Source organism: Microcebus murinus, chromosome 10, assembly GCF_040939455.1.
Source record: "Microcebus murinus isolate Inina chromosome 10, M.murinus_Inina_mat1.0, whole genome shotgun sequence".
Lineage (NCBI taxonomy): Eukaryota > Metazoa > Chordata > Mammalia > Primates > Cheirogaleidae > Microcebus > Microcebus murinus.
Window position 1 is genome coordinate 74,973,988 of NC_134113.1, and position 27,377 is coordinate 75,001,364.

The following is a 27,377-nucleotide window of genomic DNA, read 5'->3' on the forward strand; positions in this document are numbered from 1 at the left end:
GCCTTCCTTGCTGTATGGCAGCTGGGTTCCGATAGAACAGACCAGAAGCTGTAGGACCTCTCAGGGGTTAGGCCTTGAACTGACACAGTGCACCTTCTACCACATTCTTTTGGCCAGTACAAGTCACAAGACTAACCTGGATTTAAGGGGAGGGGACAATCGACTCCATTTTCTGGTAGAAGGAACTGAACGCACATACAAGGAGGGTAGAAGTTATTGGCACATGACTCACCAAATCTTCTCGTTCTCCGCAGGTGATTGTTGTTTTGTACTTCCGCCTGTGGATAATGGGAGGATCTATGCCCCTCTTCTCAGAGCAGGATAACCCAGCTTCATTTTCGCCTTACCTTCTTACAAGGTCAGTGGAAATAAGTTTTATAAACTTCACCTGATATTTATTAGATAGTTTTCAACAACACTCAATCATAGGTTGACTTTGCGTTTTGAGGAGAGAAAGATTGCATTCTATCCAGCATGTGGGGAGAAATGAAACTACTATTCATACCTTTGGAATTCTTTTGCACAGGTGAGGCTGTTTTGGCATTATTATTGCTATTGTCCTTATGTGGTGTCTATTGGTTTGTCCAGCAGGTATTTATTGGGCACTGTCTTGGTTCGTGTTGCTCTAAAGGAATACCTGTGGCTGCATAATTTATAAAGAAAAATGGTTTATTTGGCACACTACTCTGGGCATCTGGTGAGAGCCTCAGGCTGCTCCACTCTTGGTGGGAGGCATAGGAGAGGCAGTGTGTGCAGAGATCACATGGCAAGAGAGGAGGAAGGAGACAGAGAGAGGGGAGGTGCCAGGTTGTTTTTAACAACCAGCTCTAGTGGGAGCTAATGGAGTGAGAACTCACCCCAGCAGGGGGACATGCATGTAATCACAAGGAATCTGCCTCCCACGCCCAGACACTTCCCTCTAGACGCCCCCTCCTAACACCACCACATTGGGGGTTAAATTTCCATATGAGATTTTGTGGGGACAAACAAACCATAATAAATATCTATAGAGTGGTCCATATGGCAAATGTTATAGAACAATGTGCAGAGAGAGAGAGAGGTGTGTAGAGGTTGACTGGACATCATAACCTTTTGTAAGATTAAAATCAGTGGGGTGGTTTAATGTAACAGACAGAGATGAACAACAGATTTTGCTAATATATAGCTAATTGTGTCTTGCCATTTGTCCCCAAGAGTCCCGGAGGTATTGCATCAAGATATGATAGTGATTGATGTATCTAATTCATTGAGCAGTTTTCTAATTGCTTATCTGTTTAATCTGCTGTGATGTACACTTAAGGCTTTCAGATAACAGTATATTTGACAATTTTAATAACTTCTTTAGAATATATCATAGCTATAGAGTTTTAAGAAGGTACAGCGTTCTTAAATTTTCATGGTTTTACATACCTCTTAATGTTATCAAATATTTTCATCATAGTAACCTTTGCCTTTTTCTGTATTTGCAAAACCATGGTAAATCTTAAACCTTGATCTATAGTGCATTTATATTTTGATTTACTTGTGTCTCTTAGGGATAACAGATTGTTGATTTTATTTTCATACCAGGCAATGATCTTTGCTTTACATCACTCGTTTAGCTTCTAGCTTCAATTTACTTTGCCTTTTATGTTCTTCTTTATTGGTTCTAGTCTTCTTTTCTTTTTCTTTAGTCTCTTTATTTCCCATTCAAAAAGGATACCTTCCAATTGGATTAACACCTTTTTATAACAAAAACTATGTCACAGTTGTTTTCAGTACTTCCAACATATATTTATATTGAACCAATCTTGAATATACTTTCAGAAATAATGTGATATCCAACCTTTAGTGTTGGCTTACTCCTTGGCAGTCCAGAGCCTTTAAAAATTGTTGTTTATATCTGATGTTTCCCAAATAGTTGTTTAATAAATCCCTTAATGAAGCTTGACATCTCTAACTGAGCTTTTTATTAATGTTACAATCTACTTGCCCTTTTTAGATATCTCTCCCTGGCTTTCAAAATCTCCAGGGTTCCTTGTCTAGCTATTTTTAGCTGTGATAGCTGACTAATAAATTGTTTCATGTTCTGTAGCTTCTTAAGTAGCTACTTCTGCCTTTAAGAGAAAAAACCAACTTTGCCAGATCATATTCTTGCGTGATGGCTCCATTTGCTTTAGCTTTGAGTTGGTTTTGCTCCATAACTTCTTGTCTCCTGAATTTGAACATTCATTCTAATCTTTATAGTTAGATGAAGCCTGTTTGCTGAGATTACCAGTCTCCAAAAGCCAACACATACAGTTAAAAGAGATAGATGAAGGCGAACAAGAACACACTGCTGTCAACTCAACCAACCAATTTTGTCATTCATATCTTATGGTGTAAATACACAAATGCCTGTCTGAAGGCCATTGGTGTTAGCACAAGGTGCCTTTGATCTGACTCACTGCCCTTATAGCTATAACATCTTAGCTGCCAAGGATATTATAATAGATCACATTTGTTTCCCTGCTGGTGGCCAGAAAAATTCTTTGATGGGAACTTTGGCAAAATTAAGGGTCTGATACATATTTAGTCCAGGACTTTGTCTATTAATCAATCCATCCAAGTGACTATAACTCAGGCAATTCACTTAATAAAAAGCAATGGAATAGAATATCCTATTACCCACACCTTTATATTCTTCTTCTCCATTCCTTTAAAAAAAAAAAAAAAACAACATCTTTGTGTTCTTGTGTTTCAAACTTAAAATACACAGATACCCAGGGACATTTCAGTGACAGTTGTTATGAATGGCTTTTCACATGCTCTAAGATAACCTACATTAGAATTGACTCTTTCGAGCATCTAGAAATTGTTTTTAATTCCTTTCCTGAATAAGGTTTCTACCCTGTTTACATAATTCTTTGGCCTCTGGTAGGCTGATGATTCTTGAAGTGGATTACCTTGATCAATTTCCTAGTTCTTTTGGTTTTTCTTTCCTTCTCAGATGTGCAGTTTAGCTGGGATTTGGCTGGCTCTGTGACTGTGTCGTCGTTACAAATCACAGGCTTGTCGTTTGGCTGTGTCAGTCTGTCTCACGAATGTTTCACCTCCTTTACTGGATTTATAAACTTCGCACATTGTTCAGTAACGTCTCTGCTTCTATCTTTTGCTTCTGCTTCTTTTAAAGTAGGCATAATGAATTACTCTATTACCAGGTGAGAATCTTAAGACTAGCTTTCTTTCCATTTAGTAGTTGTTGTAGTTTTAATTACACGTTACACAAACCCTAATAGTGTTTAAGAGTAGCTTGTTCAAGCTTCCTTTTATCTCAAATGATTTCTTGTGATTTTAGTTGTGAGACTCCCTCTCTTTTAAATTTTCTATTTCCATGTGTTTAGCTCAGAAGAAATACCCTGTCATTTTCTGCTTAACTAAACTGAGATGCAAAATCGTTGTGTTATGCTCAAGAGAAACCTTTGTTAAGCAAAATTTCTAAGACATGGGAACAAGACAAAGGGTGACTACGTGACCTTCACTGTAATGTAGAACATTGTCTGACAAACCTGGAGGGATGCAACATTGGTAGGCTTATTATTTGCTATTTACTATATTTTACAACACTGTCATCTTAGAATTTAACATAGAGAAACCTGATAGTTGTGATGGTTTCTTTTCTCTGTAATAGAAAAATAAAACTTCAAACATAACGGTTTTATTGCCTTCCAGCACATTGAAAAAATGTGTACCTCATTTGCCAAGCTCATTCCTTTTTCTTTTTTCATGCACTATGAAAATCCCAGTTTTCGAATTCAGTTTTTATATATATGTATTATTTTTATATATTCAGTTTATATGTACTTTAATAATAGCTTTATTGACATAATTTGCATTCCATACAATTCACCTATTACAGTGTACAATTCAGTGGTTTTTAGTATACTCACAGAGTCGTGCAGCCATTACCACAATCGATTTTAGAATGTTTTCATCGCCCCAAAAAGACATTCTGTATCCATTAGCAGTTATTCCCCATTTCACTTCAGTCCCCCCGCCCTAGGCAACCACTAGTCTACTTTCTGTCTTTGTAGATTTACCTATTCGGAACCTGTCATATAAATGAGATCATTTAATATGTTTTTCTTTTGTGTGACTGGATTCTTTCACTTAGCATGTTTTCAGGGTTCATCCATGTTGTAGCTTACAGCAATACCTCATTTCTTTTTATTCCCCAATAAAAATTGTTCCATTATATGGATATAGCATACATTTTATTTTTCCATAAAAGTGGACATTTTGGTTGTTTTCTCTTTTTTGGCTGTTATGAATAATGCCGCTATGAACAAGTGTTTGTGTGGATGTATGTTTTCAATTCCCTTGAGTACCTAGTACCCAGGAGTGGAATTGCTACATTAATTCAATGTTTAACTTTTTGAGGAATGTCAGTATGTTTACCAAAGCAGTTGCACCAATTTACATTCCTACCAGCAGTGTATGAATGTTTTAGTTTCTTCACATCCTCACCAACACCTGTGTTTTTGACAGTCTGTTTTTTTTTTTTCTATAGCCATACTAATGTGTGTGAAATGGTATCTCATGATGGTTTTGATTTATAGTTCACTAATGGCTAATGATGATGAGTATCTTTTTATGTGCATATTGGCCATTTTGCTATCCTCTTTAGAGAAATGTCTGTTCAGGTCCTTTGTTCACTTTTTAATTGGATTATTTGTCTTTTTATTATTGAATTGTAACAGTTCTCTTTGTATTTTCCAGATACACATCCCTTATCACACTTTTGATTTATAAACATTTTCTTCCTTTTATATGTTGTCATTTTACTTTCTTGATGATGTCCTTTGAATCACAAAAGTTTTTTATTTTGATGAAGCCCAGTTTATCCATTTTTTGTTGTTGCTTGTGCTTTCAATGTGAAATCTAAGAAGGCTTTGCCTAACTCAAATTCTCTTTTGAGCTGTCTTTGTCAAATATCTGCTTCCCATATTAATGAGTTATACAAACCTTTAGTTTTCCCACTGTGTATTTTTGTGAGGGTTATGTTTTCAATATTTTTAAAATTGTACTTCGATATAGTTTATGTTAATAGCGATTTGGAAGCCATTTAGAATTTGACTTCTTATTCTTGACCATTGGGTATGTCAAGCCACAAGGTATTATAGATTCGTCACAGAATTGGAACTCATTGTTATTCAAGATACACTGGTGACAAGGCCCTTAAACTTTTACCTTTCCATTTTAACCCAGATATTCAGGTTGTATTAGCTGTCAGTCAATTCTTTGTGACCGATCTATAACTTTTCTAACCTGTAATTAATTGAGACTGTGTGGATCAATTGAATGGCATGACACTGAATTGTAAATGATTCTACTTTCCACTTGAGAAGAAAGTGTAATTAGAAGCTAAAGAACAAAGGAGACATTGCATTTTGATTGTACAACTTTCTCTTGACAAGCAAGTTCCCCCCAGGCCCAACTGTCACCCGATTGTCCAAGCCAAATAACCAGGCAATGGTGATTGACTTCCTTGCTTTCATTCCTCACATCCAAGCCATCACCAAGTCCTGTAACTTTGATCTTCTTAATCACTAGAATTTGTTCACTTACCTCCATCCCCACTGCTGCCATCTTCATTAAGGTCCTCATGGTCTCTTGTCTGCATTGCTGAAATAGCTTCCTGACTTGTCTCTCTTCCCACAGTTGGCTCTCCTCCAATCCGTCCACCACGCTGTTCCCACATGGTATTTCTAGCTGGCCTAATAGCTACAAGTCAGTGATTTCCTACGCCGTTTGAGATAAAGAGCAAAGGATCTGACCATTGCTGTTCCCTGTACACACATTTCTTGACACCTGCACCCTTCGTTCCTAATGTCACACATTAGCCACAGTCACTGCTCCAGTTCCCTGCACCACTGGCTTTTTTAAATCCTTTCATCTCTGAGCCTTTTCACCTGCTGCTTCCCAGTCCTGTATTACCCTTTCCTTCCTTCTTTGTCTGTTGTTTCTAGAAGATCTTCCCTGAACCTTCAGACTCAATCTTGAAGATGTATTTTTATTCTATCTTGTTACATTTTATTGTTATAGACGCTTCGCCAATTTTCCTTTCCCATTTAGATGTGAATTTCTCAGTGGCAGAAACCATATCTTATCTTTCTTTGTACCTCTGGCAGGTGACAGAGTGCTGAGCATAGGAGAGAGCCACGATAATTGTTTAGTGTCTGATGGGTTGATTAACTCTACTTTCATGGATCCGTTGCTTGTATGGACATAACGCCTACATTTACCCTTGTTTCTGAAGGCCACTGCCAGCTACCGTCTCTGGATCTATCTTTGCTTTGCTCTTTGTCACGAAGACATTGTCAAGTGGACGTGCTTTGTACACTGTAGGTTGGAGAAAATAGCATGAGTCATCCTATCATAAGCTCTTGTAGAGCAACCCTGCTCTGCCATGAGAGTGACCCACAGAATGCAGTGATACGCTTAACATACATATAGTAATGGAACTCCAGTTTCATCTTGGGTCTTCCTTTTTGAGACTTAAGTAAAACTGGTTCAAATCCTTTCCCATGTGCTGTGGTGTCCATTGCCCTCCCCAGGATTTTTATGTTTGCCTAGAGCCTTATTTTCTCCTGGGCATCTCCCATTTCATTTTCCCTTTCCTGCTAAAGTCTCTGTCTGACCCAGGTTACACTGCTGTGGCCACTCTCATTCCCTTTTAACTTGTAACTTATAACCAAGTTACAGGGCATAGCCCTGTCATGTTAATATCCCCTAAAATACCACATGCATAAGGCATTTGTGTAAGAGACACTTTACCCAAGTGTTGGGACAAGGGCGCAGAGCTACACTGCAGAATCATGCCACAGATAATTTGCATTAATCGCCGTACACAAAATCCCGCAGCAACTCTGCCACTGGGATTTCTCCTTGGCTGGCTTTTGCTTGGCAAGTCTCTTGTCTCGGTTATTTGCTTAGGCCTACCTCTTTCCTGTTCTGTTCTTCCTCCTCCCAAATCCCTGATAATTTCTTACACAGCCCCAGACTACATAGGCTATCCCAGACTAAATTATCGCTAGGTGAGACTAGGCAATGCTGAGATAATAACAAGCTCTTCAGTAAAAGTGACAACATGAAAAGGTTCATTTTTATTCACAGGAAGCTGCTGTGATTCACAGGAATCCTGCCGCTCTCTAGGGAAGCTGCCTTCCGTGGGGAGCTCTAGCTTCTGAGCTGCTCGTGTTTACGATCCTGCTGTCTGGGGTGGCTAAGCCAGTGTGGCAGGGAAAGAGAGAGCGAGAGGGCCCCACACTTCTTATGTTAAAACTTTCAAATACATAGCACAAAAGGGGAGAGAATAGTATAAGGAGCCACCATGCTTGTCCCCGTCACCCAGTTTCAGCATTTATCCACTATGCTCAATCTTGTTTCACAAATACCTCCACCCACTTCTAATCCCTCTCATTTTTCCTGACCCACCACTGAACTGTTTGAAACCAGCGCTAGTTATAGCATCAATAAGTATATAACTATGTAAGTATATAAGTATAACTATATCAGTATATAGTATCTCTAAAATATAAGGCATCCTTTTAAAAATATAACTGCAGTATCTCTTTGATACCTAAAAAAATTACCAATAATTCTTTAAGATCATCAAATATTAAATGAAGATATTAAGTGCATAAGGGCAGTGCATAAGTGTTTCAGCTTCAAGAGACCCACATCACCTATGGCCACATCAGACCTATGGCCAGGTAGTCACATGCCCTGCTGAATGCAAGCAGGGTGGGAAATGCTGTCCCCAATGAGCAACGGAGGAAAGTTAAATAGACTTGATGAATACATACCTTTGTGTTTGATATGGCCTGTGATGGTGTTTTCCCTTAAAACAACAACAAAACAATTAAAGAGATCATTTTCTCTGTAAGAGAAATTCTAGGTCTAGCTTCTTTAATAACATTTTTCTTTCTGTATATTTACATATCAATAAGGGTCCTCGAGTCTGTTTCATGAACCACTGAACTAAACACTTCAGAATCTCGGCGCCCACATAGATTCCCATCCATTCTGTTTACTTATAACATCTATTTCTAGGGCTAAGTCCTATCTGTTCATGAAGACTCAGATAAACACAAGGTCTTTCAAAAAGCTTTCCCTGATATAAAACTCACAGTGATTACTCCCTCTGTGCACTTAATTATTTATATCGTCATGTGAATTGCTTCAAGAAGGTTGATTTTTTTTCTTAACATTTAGCCAAGATCTGGTCACTGAAAGAATTGGATATTTGACTTGGGAACAGAGAAAGAACCTGGGGGGTTTGCAAGTGAGAACGTAGCAGCTCTAGGATAGGTGGCCGAGATGACCCGAGGGCCTGGGTGTCTGGCTCAAGAAGAGGGGTGACCAGTTCACAGAAGTTGAAATCAGAAAGTTTAATAGGAAGATGGTTCTAGAAGCAGACTTGGGGTTACTGAATAGCTTTGTTTATAGCCCTGTGCATAACAACAATTATCTTACTAGGCTTTGGCTCAGAGCTGGGTACAAAGTAAATCCTGAGAACATTGTTGAATAAATGAATGGTGATCTTGGTTACACTTAGCATCCTGAGAAAGGATGAGCCTTGTTGAACTACCCTTCTGAGAAGGTAGGACACCTGGTACGCCACTCTGAGCAACAGAAATTTGATTGTAATTATCAGTTACACACTCCCAACCCCCAATGCCTTGCCCAGTTTTCTGTCTTCAAAAATATCTGCAAGGGTCTGCTTACCTGTAACTTCATAAAAGCAACAAAATGTTTCCTTGAGAATGATGGAATTTATACTCTGAATATCTGGTTAATTTGCTTATTTACATATATGACAAAATACAGATTCAGTGCAGTGTAGGTCTTAATGATATTAATGTCCATTTCCTTCTCTAGAAAGGTGGTAGAGCTACCTTTATGTGTAACTTGTCCTGTCAAAAAGTGTCATTAAGCTTGGGATTTACCCTTCTGCTTCTATAAGTACCTTTAGAAATGTGACACTTTGACGTTCACTCTTGAAAATCAGGGATTAAGGATAAAAACAAAAGCCTGAGTTAAGAAGGACTAACAACTTCCCACTATTAAGGGCACACTCTGCCACCTCGTAGTTGCCTTTTGTCTTACCAGATTTGAAGGAGACAGGACAAAAAGTAGTGTATGCTTGATGGAAGATGTATTGTCTTTATCATATTGAAAATGGTTGTCTTTCAAATCCAAGAAATAAATTACATAGGCTTTTTTCTTTTTTTGAGACAGAGTCTCCCTCTGTCTTACCAGGTAGAGTGCAGTGACCTCATCGTAGCTCACAGCACCCTCAAACTCCTGGGCTCAAGCAATCCTCCTGCCTCAGCCTCCCAAGTAGCTGGGACTACAGGTGTGCACCACCATGCTCGGCTAAGTTTTGTATTTTTAGTAGAGACAGGGTCTCTCTCTTCCTCGGGCTGGTCTTGAACTGGTCTTGAACTCCAGAGCTCAAGCCATCCTTGCATCTTGGTCTCCCAGAGCCTCCTAGGAGCCACCACGCCCGACCCACATAGGCTTTTCAATGAAAGCGTATAAAGGCCTCCTCTCAGCATCATATTTTTTCTGAAGATGTGGTCCGGGATAAGCAGCTAGAATAGATTGGCTTTAGTGAATAGATCTTTCCGCTGTTCAGAAATTTAGGCAAAGGCTTGTATTACCTTGTAGGAAAAGATCAAGATAGCAAATAATAAGATGAAGATAGAACTCAACATCTTCCAGATGCTAAAGAGTTTTCTTTCTCTCTCTTTCCATTTTCAGCTGATGGCTTCAAAGAGGCACAAAACCTTAGACTTTGATTATTACAGCCTGTCTTCCTATTCGTTGTATCCCTTGAAGGCCTTAACACAGGGGGACTATCTCATAATCAACTCTGAACGAATGTTGACTGAATTAAAATTTTTATTTTTAAAAAATAATACCTTGTGTGTTTAAAGAGAGCTGTGCAAAATGAATTGTTCTGTTCTGCTTCAGCAACCAGCAGGGCCTTCAAAAACACATTTATAGGAGGCCCTTAAAGTATGCTTTTTTTAAAAAAAAATGAAACTACAGTTATTCTGGGTTTTTTTTAAAGCCATTATTACCCAACCAGAGTGAGTATGAGAACCACTAAAGGAAGCGTGCTTAAAATAAAACTTTTCTGGTTTATCTCACAGAAATTCTGATTGAGTAGGTCATAGTCACAGTGTTTACTGGGTCAGCTGCCTATATGTTTCTGGGAGCCACATGTCTTGAGACCCACGAGTAAAAATTGTGATCTCTATAGCTGAAAAAGTCTCTACAGTGGTGTGCTGCTCCCATTGTGTTTTTGTATTATGTTCCTAGAAAAATAGCTTCTTGGGGATGAATGAGATTACCAAGTTCATCGAGTGTAGTTTTCCAGACCAAAATGACACTTCGTGGTAGTAATTTATCTAATTTGTCTTGGGCACTGGGAATGAAGGGGAGAAACACCAGGAAGGGGAAGGAGGAGGCAGTCAGAGGGGAGCTTGTGGGAGTAGCAGTGTGATCTCAGGACTAGGGGCTCAGTTGTTGGAAAATGCTGATCTTGATCACGCATTGATATCTTACTTGTTGAAGAAAACTATCTCATCTTTACATCTACACATCTATTTCATTACAGTCTTAAATCCCTGAGAAGCTGATGACAGTTGAAGGGACACTCCTTTTATTTTTCTGCCAACATTGAAACATAAAGGCAAAAATTGCTTTTCTCACTGAACAAAAAAACCCGCCAAGCCCAAGCTTTTATTTAAACATTCTATTTCTTGTTGTGTGTTGCTCTAACAAACATTTTCAGCAGTGCAGTCATCAGTTTGATGTGCTGTTCGGGGAGATTATACATGGATTTAAGTTTATGTCAGCTCTGCTTGAACTGCACGAGAGCTCAAGCTCAGGCGGGGTGCAGCGTTCAAGGTCTCAGGCAGGTGCTTCTCCACGAAATGCCAGCATTTCACCTGCCTTATTTCCTTTCATTTCTCCACATTAATAAAGAAATGCTAATGGAAGACTTTTTGATGCAGTGGGGAATTGTTATTTGGAGCCAGAAAACCCTACAATGTGTGCAGGCTCCGCTGTGTGCTTGCAGGGGGACATTGCACGAGTCACAGCCTCTTTAAGGCTACTTTCTTTGCTGCAAGAATGAGGATAATACTCACTTCATAGGGATTTTGTTGTTATCAGATAATCTTCCTATGCAAATGCTTTATAAGCTAGAAACTGTACTTATTAACAGGATTTTTAATACTGTGTTTTCCCGAAAATAAGACAGGGTCTTATGTTTATTTTTCCTCAAGAAGACACCCTAGGTCTTATTTTCAGGAGATGTGTTATTTTTTTTTAAGTACGATACAACAATCTACATTTATTCAAATATAGTTAAATTGTCTTCTTCTGCAACATCATCATAACTCTCCAAACCCCGAATTCCATCCTGAATTTCTTTCAACTCTATTTCCTTTAGAACCATTGGCCCCAGTCTCTCTTGTTGAGCAATAGAGCTCTCATGGGGCAGATGAGAAGGGCTGCTCGTTTTCTTTACTGCTCTGCGATGAAATGCATGGGTTGTGCAGATATGCTGCATAGCCACGCCCATCACTAGGTCTTATTTTCAGGGTAGGGCTTATATTGCACAAATGCTTAGAAATCCTACTAGGGCTTATTTTATGGGTAGGTATTATTTTCGTGGAAACACGGTATTACTACATACAGTTCATGAACAGACCAACAGGTTTCTTGCGTGGAAACCTGGAAACCTGAGCATGGTTGATAGTAAGCAGTCAGTACAAGTCAGCTCAATGGATGTTGAACTTGAGCTCAATGAGAGAAAGTATATTTGTTTCAAATAAAGATGTCGTTAAATGTTTAGAGTGAGCAGGAGACCTTAGGGAAGAAATGAACCAATGCAGAAACTCTATTTGCTTTTTTTTGCAAATGTATGGGTAAGAAGTTGCTAGCAGCCTTAGATGTTGAATTTCATTTTTTTCTACTGTGATGAAGCTGCCTCTATTAATAAGATAACTGTATTAATGGCATATTTAAAAGGTCAGGCAGACTTAATGACATTTCAAATTCACTTTATAGTGTAGCCATGGTAGCAAGAATTCTCATTTAAACTATATTCATTTGGTTTAATGCAAAATAAGAAAAAGTAAGCTTGCGATCGCCTTACGATGATGTTTGTGTGAGCGAGGAGTGCCTTTCCCGGTACGCTCCTCTGTATTGGGTGGTGTACCATGAGCTCACACAGCGCTGGGTGACAGAGGGGGCAGAATCTTCAGTCTGGGCCCTTCCGCTACGTCCCTGAACAACTGCAAGCCTCGCCAGTATCTTCTAGATCTTTTATTGGATTGTAGAAAAATACAAGGCTGCCTTGGGCTAAAATAAAAGCATAAAATACAAACATTTCCAGATTTTGAGGCATTATTTTAATGTCAGGTTGATTTTTTTAAAAAAAGAAATAACTCACAGAATGCATTTATTTAACAAAGTAGGTGCTGGGGAGATAACTACCCACATGACAGGGTCACTGCTCCCGGGGCTGGACAGGCACAGTAACGGGCAGTCACAGGGCAGCGTGCTAAGGCACCAGCCTGGCTGGGGAGGGGCTGAGACTAGGAAGACTTGTCAGGGGACGTGACTTCTATACTGAGACCTGAAGGATCTGGGGGAGTTGGAGTTCAGCGGCCTGTGAGAGTCGATTCCAGAAGATGAGGTGAGCCCGGCAGGTGCTGCTCTCAGGAGTTTGAAACCTGAGGGTGCGGCTGTGAAGACTGAAGTGACGGGTGTGTGAGGATGAGAGAAAGGGAGAGGCCAGGGGCATCCCTGATGACCTCTAGTCGTGAGCAAGCATGAGAAGCACCTGAGTGGGGGTGGGGGGGGGTGGGGGGTTGCAGCACAGACAGACAGCAGTGGGGTGGCCATGCAGGAAACCTGTGGCTGGAAGGGAGGGTGCTCCCTTTCTTTCTTGTGGCTGCTTGGATTTAGTTCCTAAGCAGCTTTGTTTTACTCTGACTTTCCTGTCTTTGGATTCTTCTGGGAACTTTTAAAATAATCCCTACCTTTAACTGAGCTGGTTTAATTGGGCCATTGGTTCTTACAACCCACAAGACTTTAACAAAACAGGAGAAACTGGTCAGAGAGTCGTTTGCATCTCTTTTCTCATTTCATTGAGTGTTTGGAAATGGTCTTGCCATGTCTATTCCCAGGTGCTGGAAGCAGCAAGTGTGCAGTTACTACTGAGGGGTCCTGGCCCTGGAATGCCCCATGGGGGGGCGATGGCCACAGCACTTACCTGGCACCTTTTACTTTGTTGTCACTGAGGAGCAAGAGGATTAGGGCAGTAGACCACCTTCTACATCATCCAAGTCTTTGTCTACACATGGTTTTCCTTGATTTCCTTTTCTTTTGTGTCCTCTGTTTTTGTTGCACGTTACCATTAAGAGGTTAATCTAGGTGGTTGCATTCATTCTCATTGCTGAATAGGTTTCCATTATGTGGATATTCTACAATGCATGTATTAATTTTATTGTAGATAGACATTCAGGTTGTTTCTAGTTTGGGGATGTTAAGGACAGTGCTGCTATGAACAGTCTTTTAAACTGTCTTTTGTCAAGCATATGTGCGCAGTACTCTTGGGTGTAAACTTAGGAGTGGAGTTGCTAGTTCATGAAGGATGCATTTACTTTGCTTTCATGAAACCACCTGCAATTCTCCAAAATGGTTTAACCTATTTACAGTAGCGTTTCAAAGTTCCAGTTGCTCTACATCTTCATCAATGCTTGACATGATATTTTTCATTTTAGACCATCCAGTGGGAGTCATTTTGTAATGGTTAATATTATACATTTTTAATACTGTACTTGTAACTGTTCTCAGAAAGTGTCATGTTCATTTATGATTTGGAGCCATTTTTATTTGGTGGCCCTGCCTGGACTCTCCATCTCACATCTCTTCACTTATTTAAATTCTATGGAAATCTAGGATGTCTTCGCTTAATCTTCCATTTTTCATTAATATGTCATTTCTTAGAACTCCACTGAAATTTGATAGTTATATTACACTGTTACCCAACTATGTAATGTGTGTGTGTGTGTTCTCACCATAAATGCAGGGGAAATGCCCTGGTGGAGGGCAGGGCCAGATCTTATTACCTTTCAGCACCTAGAAAAGTTCACAGAGTAATTTCTCAGTATTGAATTCAAGTGCAGGTTCCTTGTCATTGAGAACAGGTAGTGCAGGGCAGTGCACAAGATAGCTTTTGCAGATAGTTCTGCAGGAGGTTATAGGCAGGGGGAAAAATGCTCATGACAATAGTAGGCAGTAATACCTGCATAGACCTGTCACAGCTGGGCCATAGTGAGGCTGTGGAGACGCCTTGGCACATTGTGGGTAATTCAGGAGTTGTGAGGGCGAAAATAGGCAGCAACCTGGGAGAAGGGAGGACAGCTCACCAAAACCTAGCAGTGTAGGTAGAGTCAGGGCAGGGCAGGGTGCTCCACTCTGGTGGGAAAGGTGTTTTACACTGAGGCCCTGTTGGTGTCTTAGTCCATTTGTGTGTTGCTATAATGGAATACCTGAAGCAGGGTAGTTTATAAAGGCAAGAGATTTATCTGACTCACAGTTCTACAGGCTATATGAGAAGCATGGTGCCAGCGCCTGCTTCTTCTGAGGTCTTCAGGCTGCTTCCACTCGTGGTGGAAGGGGAAGGGGCCAGCCTGTGCAGAGATCACACGGAGAGAGAGGAAGCAAGAGAGAGGGAGGAAGTGCCAGGCTCTTTTTAACACCAGCTCCTTTGGGAACTAACAGAGTGAGAACTCACTTACCACCCCCTACCCCAAGACATTAATCTATTCATGAGGGGTCTACACCCCATGCCTCAACCACCTCTCTTTAGGCCTCACCTCCAACCATGGGGATCAGATTTCAACATGAGGTTTGGGGGACAAACATCCAAACCGTAGCAGTTGGCAAATATTTTTCCTAAGAGGAAGCCATCATGTATGGTAGACCCAATGTCCTGTATTTATGATCCTGTAGGTGAAAGGAGTAGAAGGATCCTTTGAGCAGTAATATTTTTATGTAAAACAAGTGAGAGTTGTATGTTTCTGCTTTGCAGGGCATGATTTTTTCATATGTACCTATCATAGGCATCTTTCTAGGGCAAGGAAATATGATAGGCTCATGTTATTTCTTAGCCAGAAAGGTTTTCACAGAGGCAAAGAATATGATCATACTATTTATATTATTGCACTTAAAATGCTCTGATTTTTTTTTCTTGGTGAAAATGAAGAGTTAGATGTAAAGAGCCGCACAGTTTCATTACATGCCATGTGATGCATGCTGTTTCCCCCAGCTTCCCATTCCCTTTCATGTGTTTCTGTCTCGAAACCTCTGGCTTATCAATGAAAATGCATGACTAAATTGTTTAAGCTGAATTCCTGGCTTTCTATGCTGTATATTCCATTTTGTTGGCAAGATATTCTTGTGGTTTTCCTTCTGTTCACAGAATTTGTGGTAGAAAATTGATAAATAATTCATTTTGGTTTTTCACTCTTGCTTTTAAAAAAGATAACCCAGCAGGGCAAAGATATTTGACAGTTTATTTTGTTTCTGAAATTTTAACAGAAATAAATGAGATGATTATCTTGAATGTAATTCATAGTCTAGGAGTTAAAAAGAAATACTTTGGTTGTTGATTATAGCTGGCTGAACTACCATGCCCCCCCCATGTAATTAATTTTTGGTGTGATTCTAAGTGGGTTCTTTGTACTTAAGTTTGCAAATTTTTCCAAATGCTATGTCAGTATGCTAAATAGTATTTAACGAGTTTGTTAGCAACATTGACATGAATCCCTATGCACTAGGACAGCGGTCCCCAACCTTTTTGGCACCGGGGACCGGTTTCATGGAAGACAATTTTTCTCTCCACCAGGGCAGGGATGGGAGGATGCTTCTGGGATGTTTCACACGTATTACATTTATTGTGCTGTCAAACCTCTCTGCTAGTGATAAGTATTTGCAGCTGCTCCCCAGCGCTAGTATCACAGCCTCAGCTGCACCTCAGCTCATCTGGCATTAGATTCTCATAAGGGGCGCAGAACCTACTAATGGATCCCTCGCCTGGATCCCTCCCATGCGCAGTTTACAGTAGGGCTCGTGCTCCTGTGAGAATCTAAAGCCACCGCTGATTTGATGGGAGGCGGAGCTTATGTGGTGGTGTGAGCAGTCATGAGTGGCTGTAAATACAAAGGAAGCTACGCTTGCTTTAAGGGGCCATGAGCCCTTACCTGTCCATGACCTGGGGATTGGGGACCGTGGCACAAGAAGATACAGAATGTCTCTGAGTTTCAAGCAATACCATATATATATTAAAGGGAACCTCTGGGGCAGGTGAAGTCTTGACCTTGCTAGTGTTACAGGCAGAGAACGTTGTGTTTGGTTCTATAGATTACTTTACTTTTTTTTTTTTTTTTTTTTTTTTTTGAGACAGAATCTCGCTTTGTTGCCTAGGCTGGAGTGAGTGCCGTGGCGTCAGCCTAGCTCACAGCAACCTCAAACTCCTGGGCTCAAGCAATCCTTCTGCCTCAGCCTCCCAAGTGGCTGGGACTACAGGCATGCGCCACCATGCCCGGCTAATTTTTTCTATATATATTAGCTGGCCAATTAATTTCTTTCTATTTATAGTAGAGATGGGGTCTCGCTCTTGCTCAGGCTGGTTTCGAACTCCTGACCTCGAGCAATCAGCAATCCGCCCGCCTCGGCCTCCCAGAGAGCTAGGATTACAGGCGTGAGCCACCGCGCCCGGCCGATTACTTTACTTTTTAACCTATCTTAGTTATAATCTGTGTAAAAAAAAATCACAATGAATGTTTTTTTAAAAGTGTAACTATTTGAGATTAGAACTTTTAAAATATTATTTTTTTAATGTTTGCCTTTTGTTAGTACAATATTGCAAATCTAGAAAATCTAAAGAAAGTGAGGTCAACTTGCAGGACAAGGCGAAAATGGAAACTTAAAATTGAAATATTAAATTCTGCAGAGCACTGACAGATATTCCATAATCAAGCTGTAGGTAGAAATAAGAAAGTATTACTATTGCAATTCTATTGCCTTTTCCCCTAGTAAAAAAAAAAGGGGGGGGGGTTATACAGAAAATATCAACTATGCACAAAAGTAGAGGAAATAGCATAAAGAACTCTACATACATGCCATCATCCAGTTTTAGTAATCTTAACTTCTAGCCATATGATTTTATTCATACCCCACCTACTTCCTCTCCCTTGCCCTCAGTCAATTATTTTAAGGTAAATCCCAGACATCATCTTATTTCATATGTGTACATTTTAGTATGTTTTTCTAAAAGACAGGCACTCTTAAAAAATATAACCACAATACTATTTTCACACTTTAAAGATGAATGATGATTCTCCCTATATAATTCTCTCCCTATCCAATCAGCACTTCGGTTTTTCGGTGTCCAAGGTGGTTATTTTTAATAACAACCTGAATTAGCATCTTGTCATGGCCTGTTTACAGGATGGAGGATGAACACAGAACACAAAACGAAAATGCAGAACACAAAGAAAAACGTGGACACATGTAGAAACGGTTGACTCAAGTAATAATACACCAGCTCAGTTTTATTTTTATACTCTAAAAAATTAAAGTTAGCTCCTTGTTACCACCCAGGCATTGCAGCAATGGCCATAAATTCCGGAATAGCCTTAGGGAAGTAGATGTCCCCTGACTCAGAATTTCAAGGTGGTTGCTCTAGGCGCTAGGCATAGATCACGGACCAAGATTAGCAAGGATGGGCAAGGTGAGCCACAGGGGGCATTTCTCATCCCCAGTTTCTCTTAGGGTGACCCCCTAAGATCTTCAGCTGAATCCCGATGGCTGTGCCTGGCTTAGGTCACCCCGCCCCTCCCTTGAGGGGTCTTACCCGTCATTGACTAACCAGCCATCTTATGGGGTATTTATCGTATGGTCTCCAGACTCCCAATGCCGTGGGGTGGAGCAGCTCTTGCTTACTTGCAACTCAGGTCCTTTGTTATGCCTCTAGGCAACAGCTTTGTCTATCACAGGGAGCCTGTCCAGAACACATTACTTTCAAATGCTCTGGGTAGAACACGTACATTACTCACTAACTTTAATTCTTAAACTAGGAAAATGTATGTCAGTCACCTACAGCATCTGAACAAAATCTGCCTTTTGATATGTCTCTTAAGTTCCTTTTCATCTATAGATGCCCTCTCCCTCCTTTTTTCCCCCAATCATTCCAATGCATTTGTTTTAGAAACTGAGTCATCTGTGGCGTTTCCCACATTCTGGGTCTTATACTTTGCGTCCCTCTGGTGCTGTGGGTATTCTGTTGTATCCTGTGTACCCTGCTGTAAACTGGTAATTAGATTTAGAACTTGATCAGTTCAGGCTTGATTTTTTTTTTTTTTTTTTTTACAAGACTGCTTTGTAGGTGTAGTGTGTATTTCAATCAGGCCATCAAGCTATTCGTCTCTCTTTCTGTGATATTAAAATTGATCGGTCAGTTCCAAGCAACCTATTTAGCCTGATCCATCCATTATAAAGTACCTCATCTGCTTTTCACCTAATAATTTTAGTGGCCATTGATGATCATGCTTAGACCTATTATTTCAAGAAGGGAAAAATACTTTAAAAATAATTTTTAAGTGCTGGGGTAGCTGAATGACAGAGCTGATTGATTTTCCTGCTAAGTTTCATGGTTCACCATTTGCCTGAAAAGCCAAATCACAGAGAATCTTTACTAATCTCAAAGGTCTATGGCATTAGCCTGGAAGCTCTGTGAAAAAAGGAACCCAAAGTGATCCAGTCTTCTTTTTGTAGAGATGGTATTCTCATGTGACAATTTCACAGGCCCAAGCCTACAGGGGAAAAAGCATGTTTTTCTCTTTTTGGCCTTTGCTTTTGTTAAATAACAAAGCCTGAACTTCATCGAGATTTCAGTATATATTCTACTATTTGTACATTGCCATTTAATTCAAAAGTACAACAGAGAGCTGAGTGTTGAGACACACCATTGAACTACCCTACTCCTTCAGCCCATTCGTCTGTTGGAGATTGAGTCAGAGCAGGGAATAATTTCTCTCCTTGCCCTTCACGCTGGTGGTCCTGGGAGATTCTGCTTCCCACCTTGGGGGAGAAAGAAGAAAGGCAGGATCAACTTGGAAGGACTGGGAGGGGTGTCCCAGACCAGTAGCTACTTGTTGGCAGGAATTCAAGGTGAACGGACTTTTCACATCGGAAAGTAATTTAGAAATTACCTGATCTAACTTTGCCAATCTTAGAATCCTTCCAAAAGAATCTAAAATATGTGGGGGGACTTCTTTTTCCCTTCTGTACTCTGATGGTGTTCATCTGTTTCCTTCTGCCTTTTTAATTTGCTATGTCCTGTTTTCTCTATTGGATGATATATTTCATGAGGACAAGGAATTTATCTAATTCTTCTGTTTAATCCCAAGTAAGGTGTCAAAGATAAATGTAGTCAGACATTAGCTGAAGCGGTGAACAGATTTTACTCAGTAACTGTGGGCAGCAGGGGCAAGACCTGGGCTTCATTCTGATTTTTGCAGAGGTGATTGGGCTTTTCAAAGGGAGAATGAGGAAGGGGTGGAGCAGGGGCTCAGGAGAGTCAGAGAAGTGAATATCGCCAGTCGGTCAATGTCAATGTGATTAAGCCAGCTGTGTCTGCTAGCTGGCAGTTATCAAAGGGAGACTTCTGTCCTTCCACCGAGGCTGGGAGACAGAGGCCCTGTCCTTCCTGATTACATTTCAAAGGAATGGCTCTCAGGTCCTTGAGAGAGGTGCTTCTGAGTTGTCAGAGATAAGTACTCACAATCATAAGCCCTTTTTTTTGTAAATGCTCTAAGAAAGGGAGGTCAGGGGCCTGTTGTTAGGCGTTGGCTGAAACAAAGAATAAGTTCTGCTGACAGTACTGAGGTTTCTCAGGCAGGCATTTTAATGAGGGGCTGGGGTCATCCTGGGGACATGGCCTTATGCTGCTAGAAGCCATGCTAGAGTTGGGTCGTCTCCTAGCCCAGAGGTTTGGATGGAGTCTTTATGTGCTGAGAGTTCTGCAGTTCTCAAGGGTCTAGAACAATGCTTAATAAATGTGTTGACTGAACGAATTTGAACAAATTCAATTTCCTCTATCCCCAAAGGGAGGGCACCAAGTAAAATGCTTCCATTTTGCCTTAGTGTCTGGTCACAACCAAGAAACGGGAATAATAGCTTCATCCGTTATCCCTATGTCTGCCTGGCTACTCTTGTCAGTAAGGACAGCTATGTTTCCCCTCTCTTGAGGGCTAGCCTCTCCATTCATGAATAAGGGATTTTATCACCTGGCCACAAATATTTTGATTTTTTTTGTATAATTCAGTATGGATCAATCTGTTATAAAAAGCATGAAATATTTTCATATTGGACTACAAGATTAAGAAAGGACAGTTCAAATGTCTGTTATCCAGGGAATCATACCTAAAACAGGGCAGCATTTCTGTTATGTGGTTTCGGCAAACTTTTCCTTCATAGCATTTATCTTAGGTTGTAATGTATTTATTTGTATGATAATTTTAAAATATGTGTCATGGAAACTATGTCAGTATTTGTTCACCATTGAAAGGCCAGCACCTAACACAGTGGCTAGAACCTATTAGATATATCCCAAATTAATCAATTTAATGAATAAATGAGTGAAATGGATTTCTATCTTCCCTAGTCTTCTCCTACAAGATAACAATTGTAGTAGAGAAATACCATTTAATAAAAACACAGTAAATGAATGTTTGGAAGATGTCATGGATCTTGAGTTGTAGTTTAGTGATTCTTCTTCTCTTTGTAGATTCCTTACCTACTCCTACCTCTTGGCCTTCAACGTGTGGCTTCTGCTTGCACCTGTCACCCTGTGCTACGACTGGCAGGTCGGCAGTATTCCTCTGGTCGAGACCATATGGGACATGCGGAACTTAGCCACCGTCCTCCTGGCAGTTGTGATGGCCTTATTGAGCCTGCACTGCTTAGCAGCCTTTAAGGTAATTTTCTCAAAAATCTAATGAACTCTCTGCATTTGAAAACATATTCTATGCTCATAATGTTCTTTTTTATGCAGGGGGTCTAGGACTAATGTGAATCTATACTCTTGTCTATAAAATGTTGTGTATTTAAAGTTTTTCCAGTGGCAATATATATTTTAAAGACCTTAACAGGGTTCCCAGACCATGACCACCTTGATTAGATGTCTTTGTTTCTGCTAACAATGTAGAAATTAAAGTTGAAGCTTAATGTCTGTAAGAAATAAGGTTTTTCCTGCTTTGGTGAATTTTTGAAATAATTGATTTGATTTAATGTAATGATAAATGAAGTGGTGATAAAGAGCATATTCATAACTGCCTAAAAGATGGTTGACTCTACTTCCAGTAATGAGTGCTTGAGGTAGTTAGGTGATTTCTCCCCCTACCCTCCAAAAAACTATAAAACTGGACAAAATCATTAAATACAGCCATTTCAAAAATGATTACAGACAGCAAATAGCTTGAAAATGTTTACTTATGAAAAGCTGCTGCTGCATTGGATAAGTTAGTTCTTGCCTGAGGGTATTTCCATCCTCCCAGATCTGGTGGTAAAAATCCATAAGTCTACTGGCTGGAATTGGCTGATGTGGTTTGAAAGAGAGACAGAGCAGCTAGAAATTTAAGGGGAAGGTTTTGGAAGCAAGAGAGCTGTAGAAGTGCTGAGAGAATATACTGTCTGTGCATTCATGGCTGACTGTTAAATGACGTGGAGTACAGAATTTCCTAGGAAGCACAAGCAAAATTAAAAGCCTGGGGAGACTGACTTATTTGCTGCAAATTTGAATGAATTCTTCAACTCATACACAGATTGGACAGCAGACAGTAAAAGCTTCACTGGCTTGACTTGTCTGTATAACCTCTGTGAAAATCATTGCCTGATCACAAAGCCATGCATGCACAAGAGAGATCTCCAGAGTTCTGGGCAAAAGAAAAACTGAGTAAAAATTTTAGTACTCTGCCGAGAAACAGATTCTCTAGTTTGAATATAAGCAAGTTCATTGAATATATTAAAACAGGAGCACTAACCCTTTCTTCAGAGACATGAAATAGAGTTCAGAGACACTACATTGTTTGATATACAATGCCTAGTTTTAAACCAAAGATTACTAGACATGTAAAGACACAGGAAAGTGTGACCCAAACTCAGAGGAAAAAAAAAAAGTCAATAGGAAATCAAATACAATTGTGTTCCAGAGCTAAACATATACTTACGTGATCAATAGATTTTTGACAAAGTTGCCAAGTTAATTCAACAGGGATAGTCTTTTTTTTAAAATGCAGCTGTGCTTTTAAATAAAAGATGCTACAGAGAAATTAATTCTAAGTGGATCATAGCTCTAAACAAAAAAAATTAAATAATACCAAAAATTCTAATGGAAAACAGGAGAAAAATCTTTGTGAATTTGGGTTAAACAAAAATTTTTTTTAGTACACATAAAGTTAAAACTATAAAATAAAAAGTTGATAAATTGGACATCTCAGAATTAAAAATTTTTGGAAATCTGTGGTGCTCTGCTTGCCAGGCGTCAGGACTCAGTGTGGCAAGTGGGCCTTGGTGAGGTTTTGTTTTTAAATTCTAATATTAACACCAGTCAAAGTACATTAAAGCAAGGTGTTGCAGTAGAAGCCAGCCAGCTGAAGAAGCTTATTAATGATCACATTTCACATTGGAAGTAGAAGGTGGAGATAAGCTCTTCTCACTTTAAGCGGTTTTGATGGCAGAAATAAAAGAAGGTCCTAAAGTGTAGGGGAAGCAGTGGAGGAACTCGTAGGGCCTGATGGATAAAAATGGGCTGGTATGGGTCCAGAAGGATGAGTGTTGGCAGCTGCTACAGCTTTTACCTGTAGCTGTGCAGGGCAGGGCGAGGGAGCGGTCAGGAGAGAAGCCCAGTCTATCCTGTGTGATCCCTACGGTAAAGCTTCAGTAACCCCAGGGCAGTGACCTGGTCTTCCTGTGCAGCTGCGGTAGCCACGTATTGAAAGTCACTTTACTTCAGAAACAGTCTCAGAGCCTCCTAAAGACTGCCAAGGCCGGCGATGAGGAGAAAGGTGCTGCATAGAAAGCCAGGTGAGAGGTATTAATGACAGTCGGCTGTCAGTGAATCCACTCTGGTACAGAAAGTGATCCGGGTCTCTGGGACTTAAGACAAAGCCTGGAGAATCTGCAGTTCCAGAAAGACAGGGAATCCCCAATTGATATTTCACAAAAATTTAATCTACACATGAATACCAAGGTATTTCTCAAGGTCAGTTTATTTGCTATCTATACGAAGAAAAGGATTGGGCCTCCAGCTCATGAACAAGACTCCATTGTGGCCAGCAGACCTATGTCCTTTATTCTCTGAAGTCCGGTCCAGTTAAGCCAAAACGAGGGCAAGGTAGACAAGGTAGCCCCATATTTTGGGTACAAACAAGACTTGGACTCAATGTGATTATCTGGTAAAGATCACAGGAAGGAATTACACTGGGGGATCCAAGAGCAGATGCTTTGTCTTAGCAGAACACCAATCCGACCCTCAGCACATATGTGTTCCAAAAAATCACCTAGTACCAACTAAGAAGAAAAGATCTGCACTCCACTGGCGTGTTCCTTGTGATCTTGCAAATGGTGTCATGCCCAGGAAGCTTCCCTTCCCTGTTTCCCCTTCTTAAATCTTTTTAACCTGTCTCTACTTTCACAGAATTGTTTGGGATAACCTGTTTTTTTATATCTGTCCTTTTAAATAGAAACAACTGAATTAAAAAGCCCATGGAACAGTATAGAGGAAGGACTTCACCCAGCATTGGTCTTTCCTAGCTATATTGTCACTTTGGTATTAGATGACACTTAACCTCTTAATTACCACTCAAATCTAGCGATTGCAAGAGAAATCACACCTAGATAAAGAAAAACAGACCTGACCTTTCTATTTTGTCAAATTAGTGCATAGCATTTCTGTTCCATAGCCTTTTTACCTTTGGCCAGTGTGAGGTTGCTGTGTTTTAATGTGTGTTTTTCCTATAAGTTGCTGAGCATTAAGCTTATCAATTAAAGAATTTTGGAAATTTTGGGGGAAAAAATTATAAACTTTGCTCATCAAAAGTTAATGTTAATTAAATGTTGAAGCAAGCCACAAAGTGGGAGGAAATATTTCTAAAACAAATATCTACAAAGGACTTGTATTTGGGATATTTAAAGTGCTCTTAAAACTCAAGAAGAAGACAAAAAAAACTCATTAACATGGGCAAAAATTCTCAAAAGAAGATATATACAAAGTTTTTAATAAAAACATGAAAAGATGCCCAGCATGATTAGTCATTAGAGAAATTCAAATTAAAGCTGCAAAGAAATTACTATGTAGTCACTAGAATATCATTAAAAAGAGTCACAATACTTAATATTGGTCTGGAACTCTCAGACATTATTGGTGGGAATAAAAAATGGTTCAGTCACTTTGGAAAAAATTTGGCAGTTTCTTAAAAAGTTAAACATAAAATTAAACAATTCTACCCAGCAGTATCTACTGAAAAGAAATGAAATCATATGCCCATGTGGAAGTGTTAAATGGGAACATTTGTAGCATCTTTATTTATAATAGCTGAAAAAGGAAAACAATTTAGTGACCTAATTTGTAAATGGACAAACTTAACATGATAAATTACTCAGAAATTTAATAGACATGAAAGGACTTTTGGAGGTGTTTTATGCTTTTTAAAATGTGATTGTGGGGGTGGTGCTAGGCTCGATATATTTATCAACGCCCACCAAAATTTGCATTTAAAAATGGGCAAATATATTATATGTGAACTGTACCTCAATAAAGGTATAAAAAGTAATTAAAACAAATATATCAATGGCTGGAATGAATATAGAACTGAAGTTTTTTCTTTTTTTTATTTATTTTTATTTTGGCATATTATGGGGGTACAAGTGTTAAGGTTACATATATTGCCCATGCCCCCCTCCCCCCTCGAGTAAGAGCTTCAAGCGTGTCCATCCCCCAAACGTTGCACATCTTACTTGTTGTGGTTGTATACACCCATCCCCTCCTACCCCCTCCCACCCTCCCGACACCCGATACATGTTACTCCTATATGTCCACTTAAGTTTGAATACAAAACATAAGTTGTGATCCTAAAAATTTGATGAAGAAAATTTTTAATGATTAAAACCTTTTTTATTATTGAGGTGAAAGTCATATAGCATATAATTAACTATTTTAAAGTGTACAATTTAGTGGTACTTAGTGAATTTACAATGTTGTACAACTACCAGTGCTTTCTGGTTTCAAAGCTTTTTCCTGACCCCGTAAAACACTCCATGCTCATTAAGCAATCACTCTTAACTCCTACTCCATCCTCTGGTATTCTCTAATCTACTTTCTGTCTCTGCATTTCCCTGTTCTGGATATGTCACATAAAACGAGTCGTACAATATATGGCCTTTTGTGTCTGGCTTTTTTCATTTAGTGTAATATTCTCGAAGTTCACCGAAGTTGTAGTGTGTATCAATATTTTGTTCCTTTTTATAGATATATGTATGTATTATCAAGGGATCAGAAACCCCACCTCCATCCTTTTAGACTCCTGACTGGGTTTGAGAATTAAAGATAGATTAACAAGAGAAAAGCTTACAAATTTATTTAATATAAGTTTTATGTGGAACAACTGCCCTTGTAATATATGAAAGCCCAAAGAAGCAGTTAGTGTCATTTATATACTGGATTGGACAAAGAACGGGAAATTGTGAAGATGCAACTAAATTATGTGGCAAGGCTTAAAACTTAAGAGTTAGTTTACCATAATCTGTACAGAATTCTCTTGGTTTCTACTTTCCGTCCTTGAGGATAAGGGTGTTGCATCTTTCTAGTATAGGGAGGGCATCTTTCACTTGGGAATTTCATCTTTTACTTTTAAGAAACAATAGCAAGGTCAAAGTGATCTTTTTGTACCTTCTGTTTTTCAAGTGCTGTTAACTTAAATAGTAAATATGCCAGAATAGCATATTTTAATCCCTTCAGTATATACAACAATTTGTTTATTCATTTATGCATTGATAGACATTCAGTGTTTTTCTACCTTGGGATGTACAGTAGCATTATCATACTACTTCACTGCATACACAAATAATGATATTATACACATTCATGCACAAATTTCTCTGTGGACATATGTTTTCATTTCTCTTGGGTTTATAACTAGGAGTGGGATTGCTGAGTCATAAGATAATTCTATTTTTAACTTTCTGAGGAACTGACAAACTGTTTTCCACAGTGAAAGCACCGTGTTACATTCCCATCAGCAATATACAAGGGTTCCTATTTCTCCACATCCTCACCAAAACCTGTTTTATTTTGGTGATTTTTTTTGTTTGTTTTTTGTTTTTTTTTGTTTTTGTTTTTTTGAGACAGAGTCTCACTTTGTTGCCGAGGCTGGAGTGCCGTGGCGTCAGCCTAGCTCACAGCAACCTCAAACTCCTGGGCTCAAGCAATCCTGCTGCCTCAGCCTCCTGAGTAGCTGGGACTACAGGCATGCACCACCATGCCCGGCTAATTTCTTCTATATATATTAGTTGACCAATTAATTTCTTTCTATTTATAGTAGAGACAGAGGGTCTCCCTCTTGCTCAGGCTGGTTTTGAACTCCTGACCTTGAGCAATCTGTCCACCTCGGCCTCCCAGAGTGCTAGGATTACAGGTGTGAGCCACCGCACCCGGCCTGTTTTCATTATTTTGATTAAAGCTGTGCTAGTGAGTATGAAGAAGTATCTCATTGTGGTTTTGATGTCCTTTTCCTTAATGATCAATGATGATGAGCATCTTTTCATATTCTTATCGGTCATCCTTATATCTTCTTTGGAGAAATGTTTTTATTCAAGTCCTTTGCCCATTTTTTAACTGGGTTTTATTTTTGTTGTTGAGTTATAAAAGTTCTTTATATATCCAGGATATTAACCCCCTGAAAGAGATTTGATTTGCAAATATTTTCTTTTATTCCTTAGGTTGTTTTTTCACATTCTTAATAATGTCCTTTGATATACAAAAGTTTTTAATTTTTATGAAGTCCAATTTAGCTATTTTTTTTCTTCTGTTGATCATGCTTTCATTGTCAAATCTAAGAATGCATTGTGAAATCTGAGGTCAAGAAGATTTACAACTGTGTTTTCTTCTAAGAGTTTTATGGTTTTAGTTGGTACATTTAGGTAACTGATTCATTTTGAGTTAATTTTTGTGTATGCAGTGAAGTAGGGTTCCAACTTCATTGTTT

The 27,377-nt window shown here is 39.4% G+C and overlaps 1 protein-coding gene across 3 annotated transcripts in view; it reads left to right on the forward strand.

Moving 5' to 3' along the window:
• TMTC1 (transmembrane O-mannosyltransferase targeting cadherins 1) overlaps positions 1–27,377 on the forward strand; it is a 263,719-nt gene that overhangs the window by 121,261 nt on the left and 115,081 nt on the right. For all 3 annotated transcript variants that reach the window (XM_076007529.1, XM_012748003.3, XM_012748009.3), the window contains 2 exons: positions 255–358; positions 20,903–21,092. In XM_076007529.1, the coding sequence (XP_075863644.1) occupies positions 255–358; positions 20,903–21,092 (294 nt within the window). The remainder of the gene's footprint in view (positions 1–254; positions 359–20,902; positions 21,093–27,377) is intronic.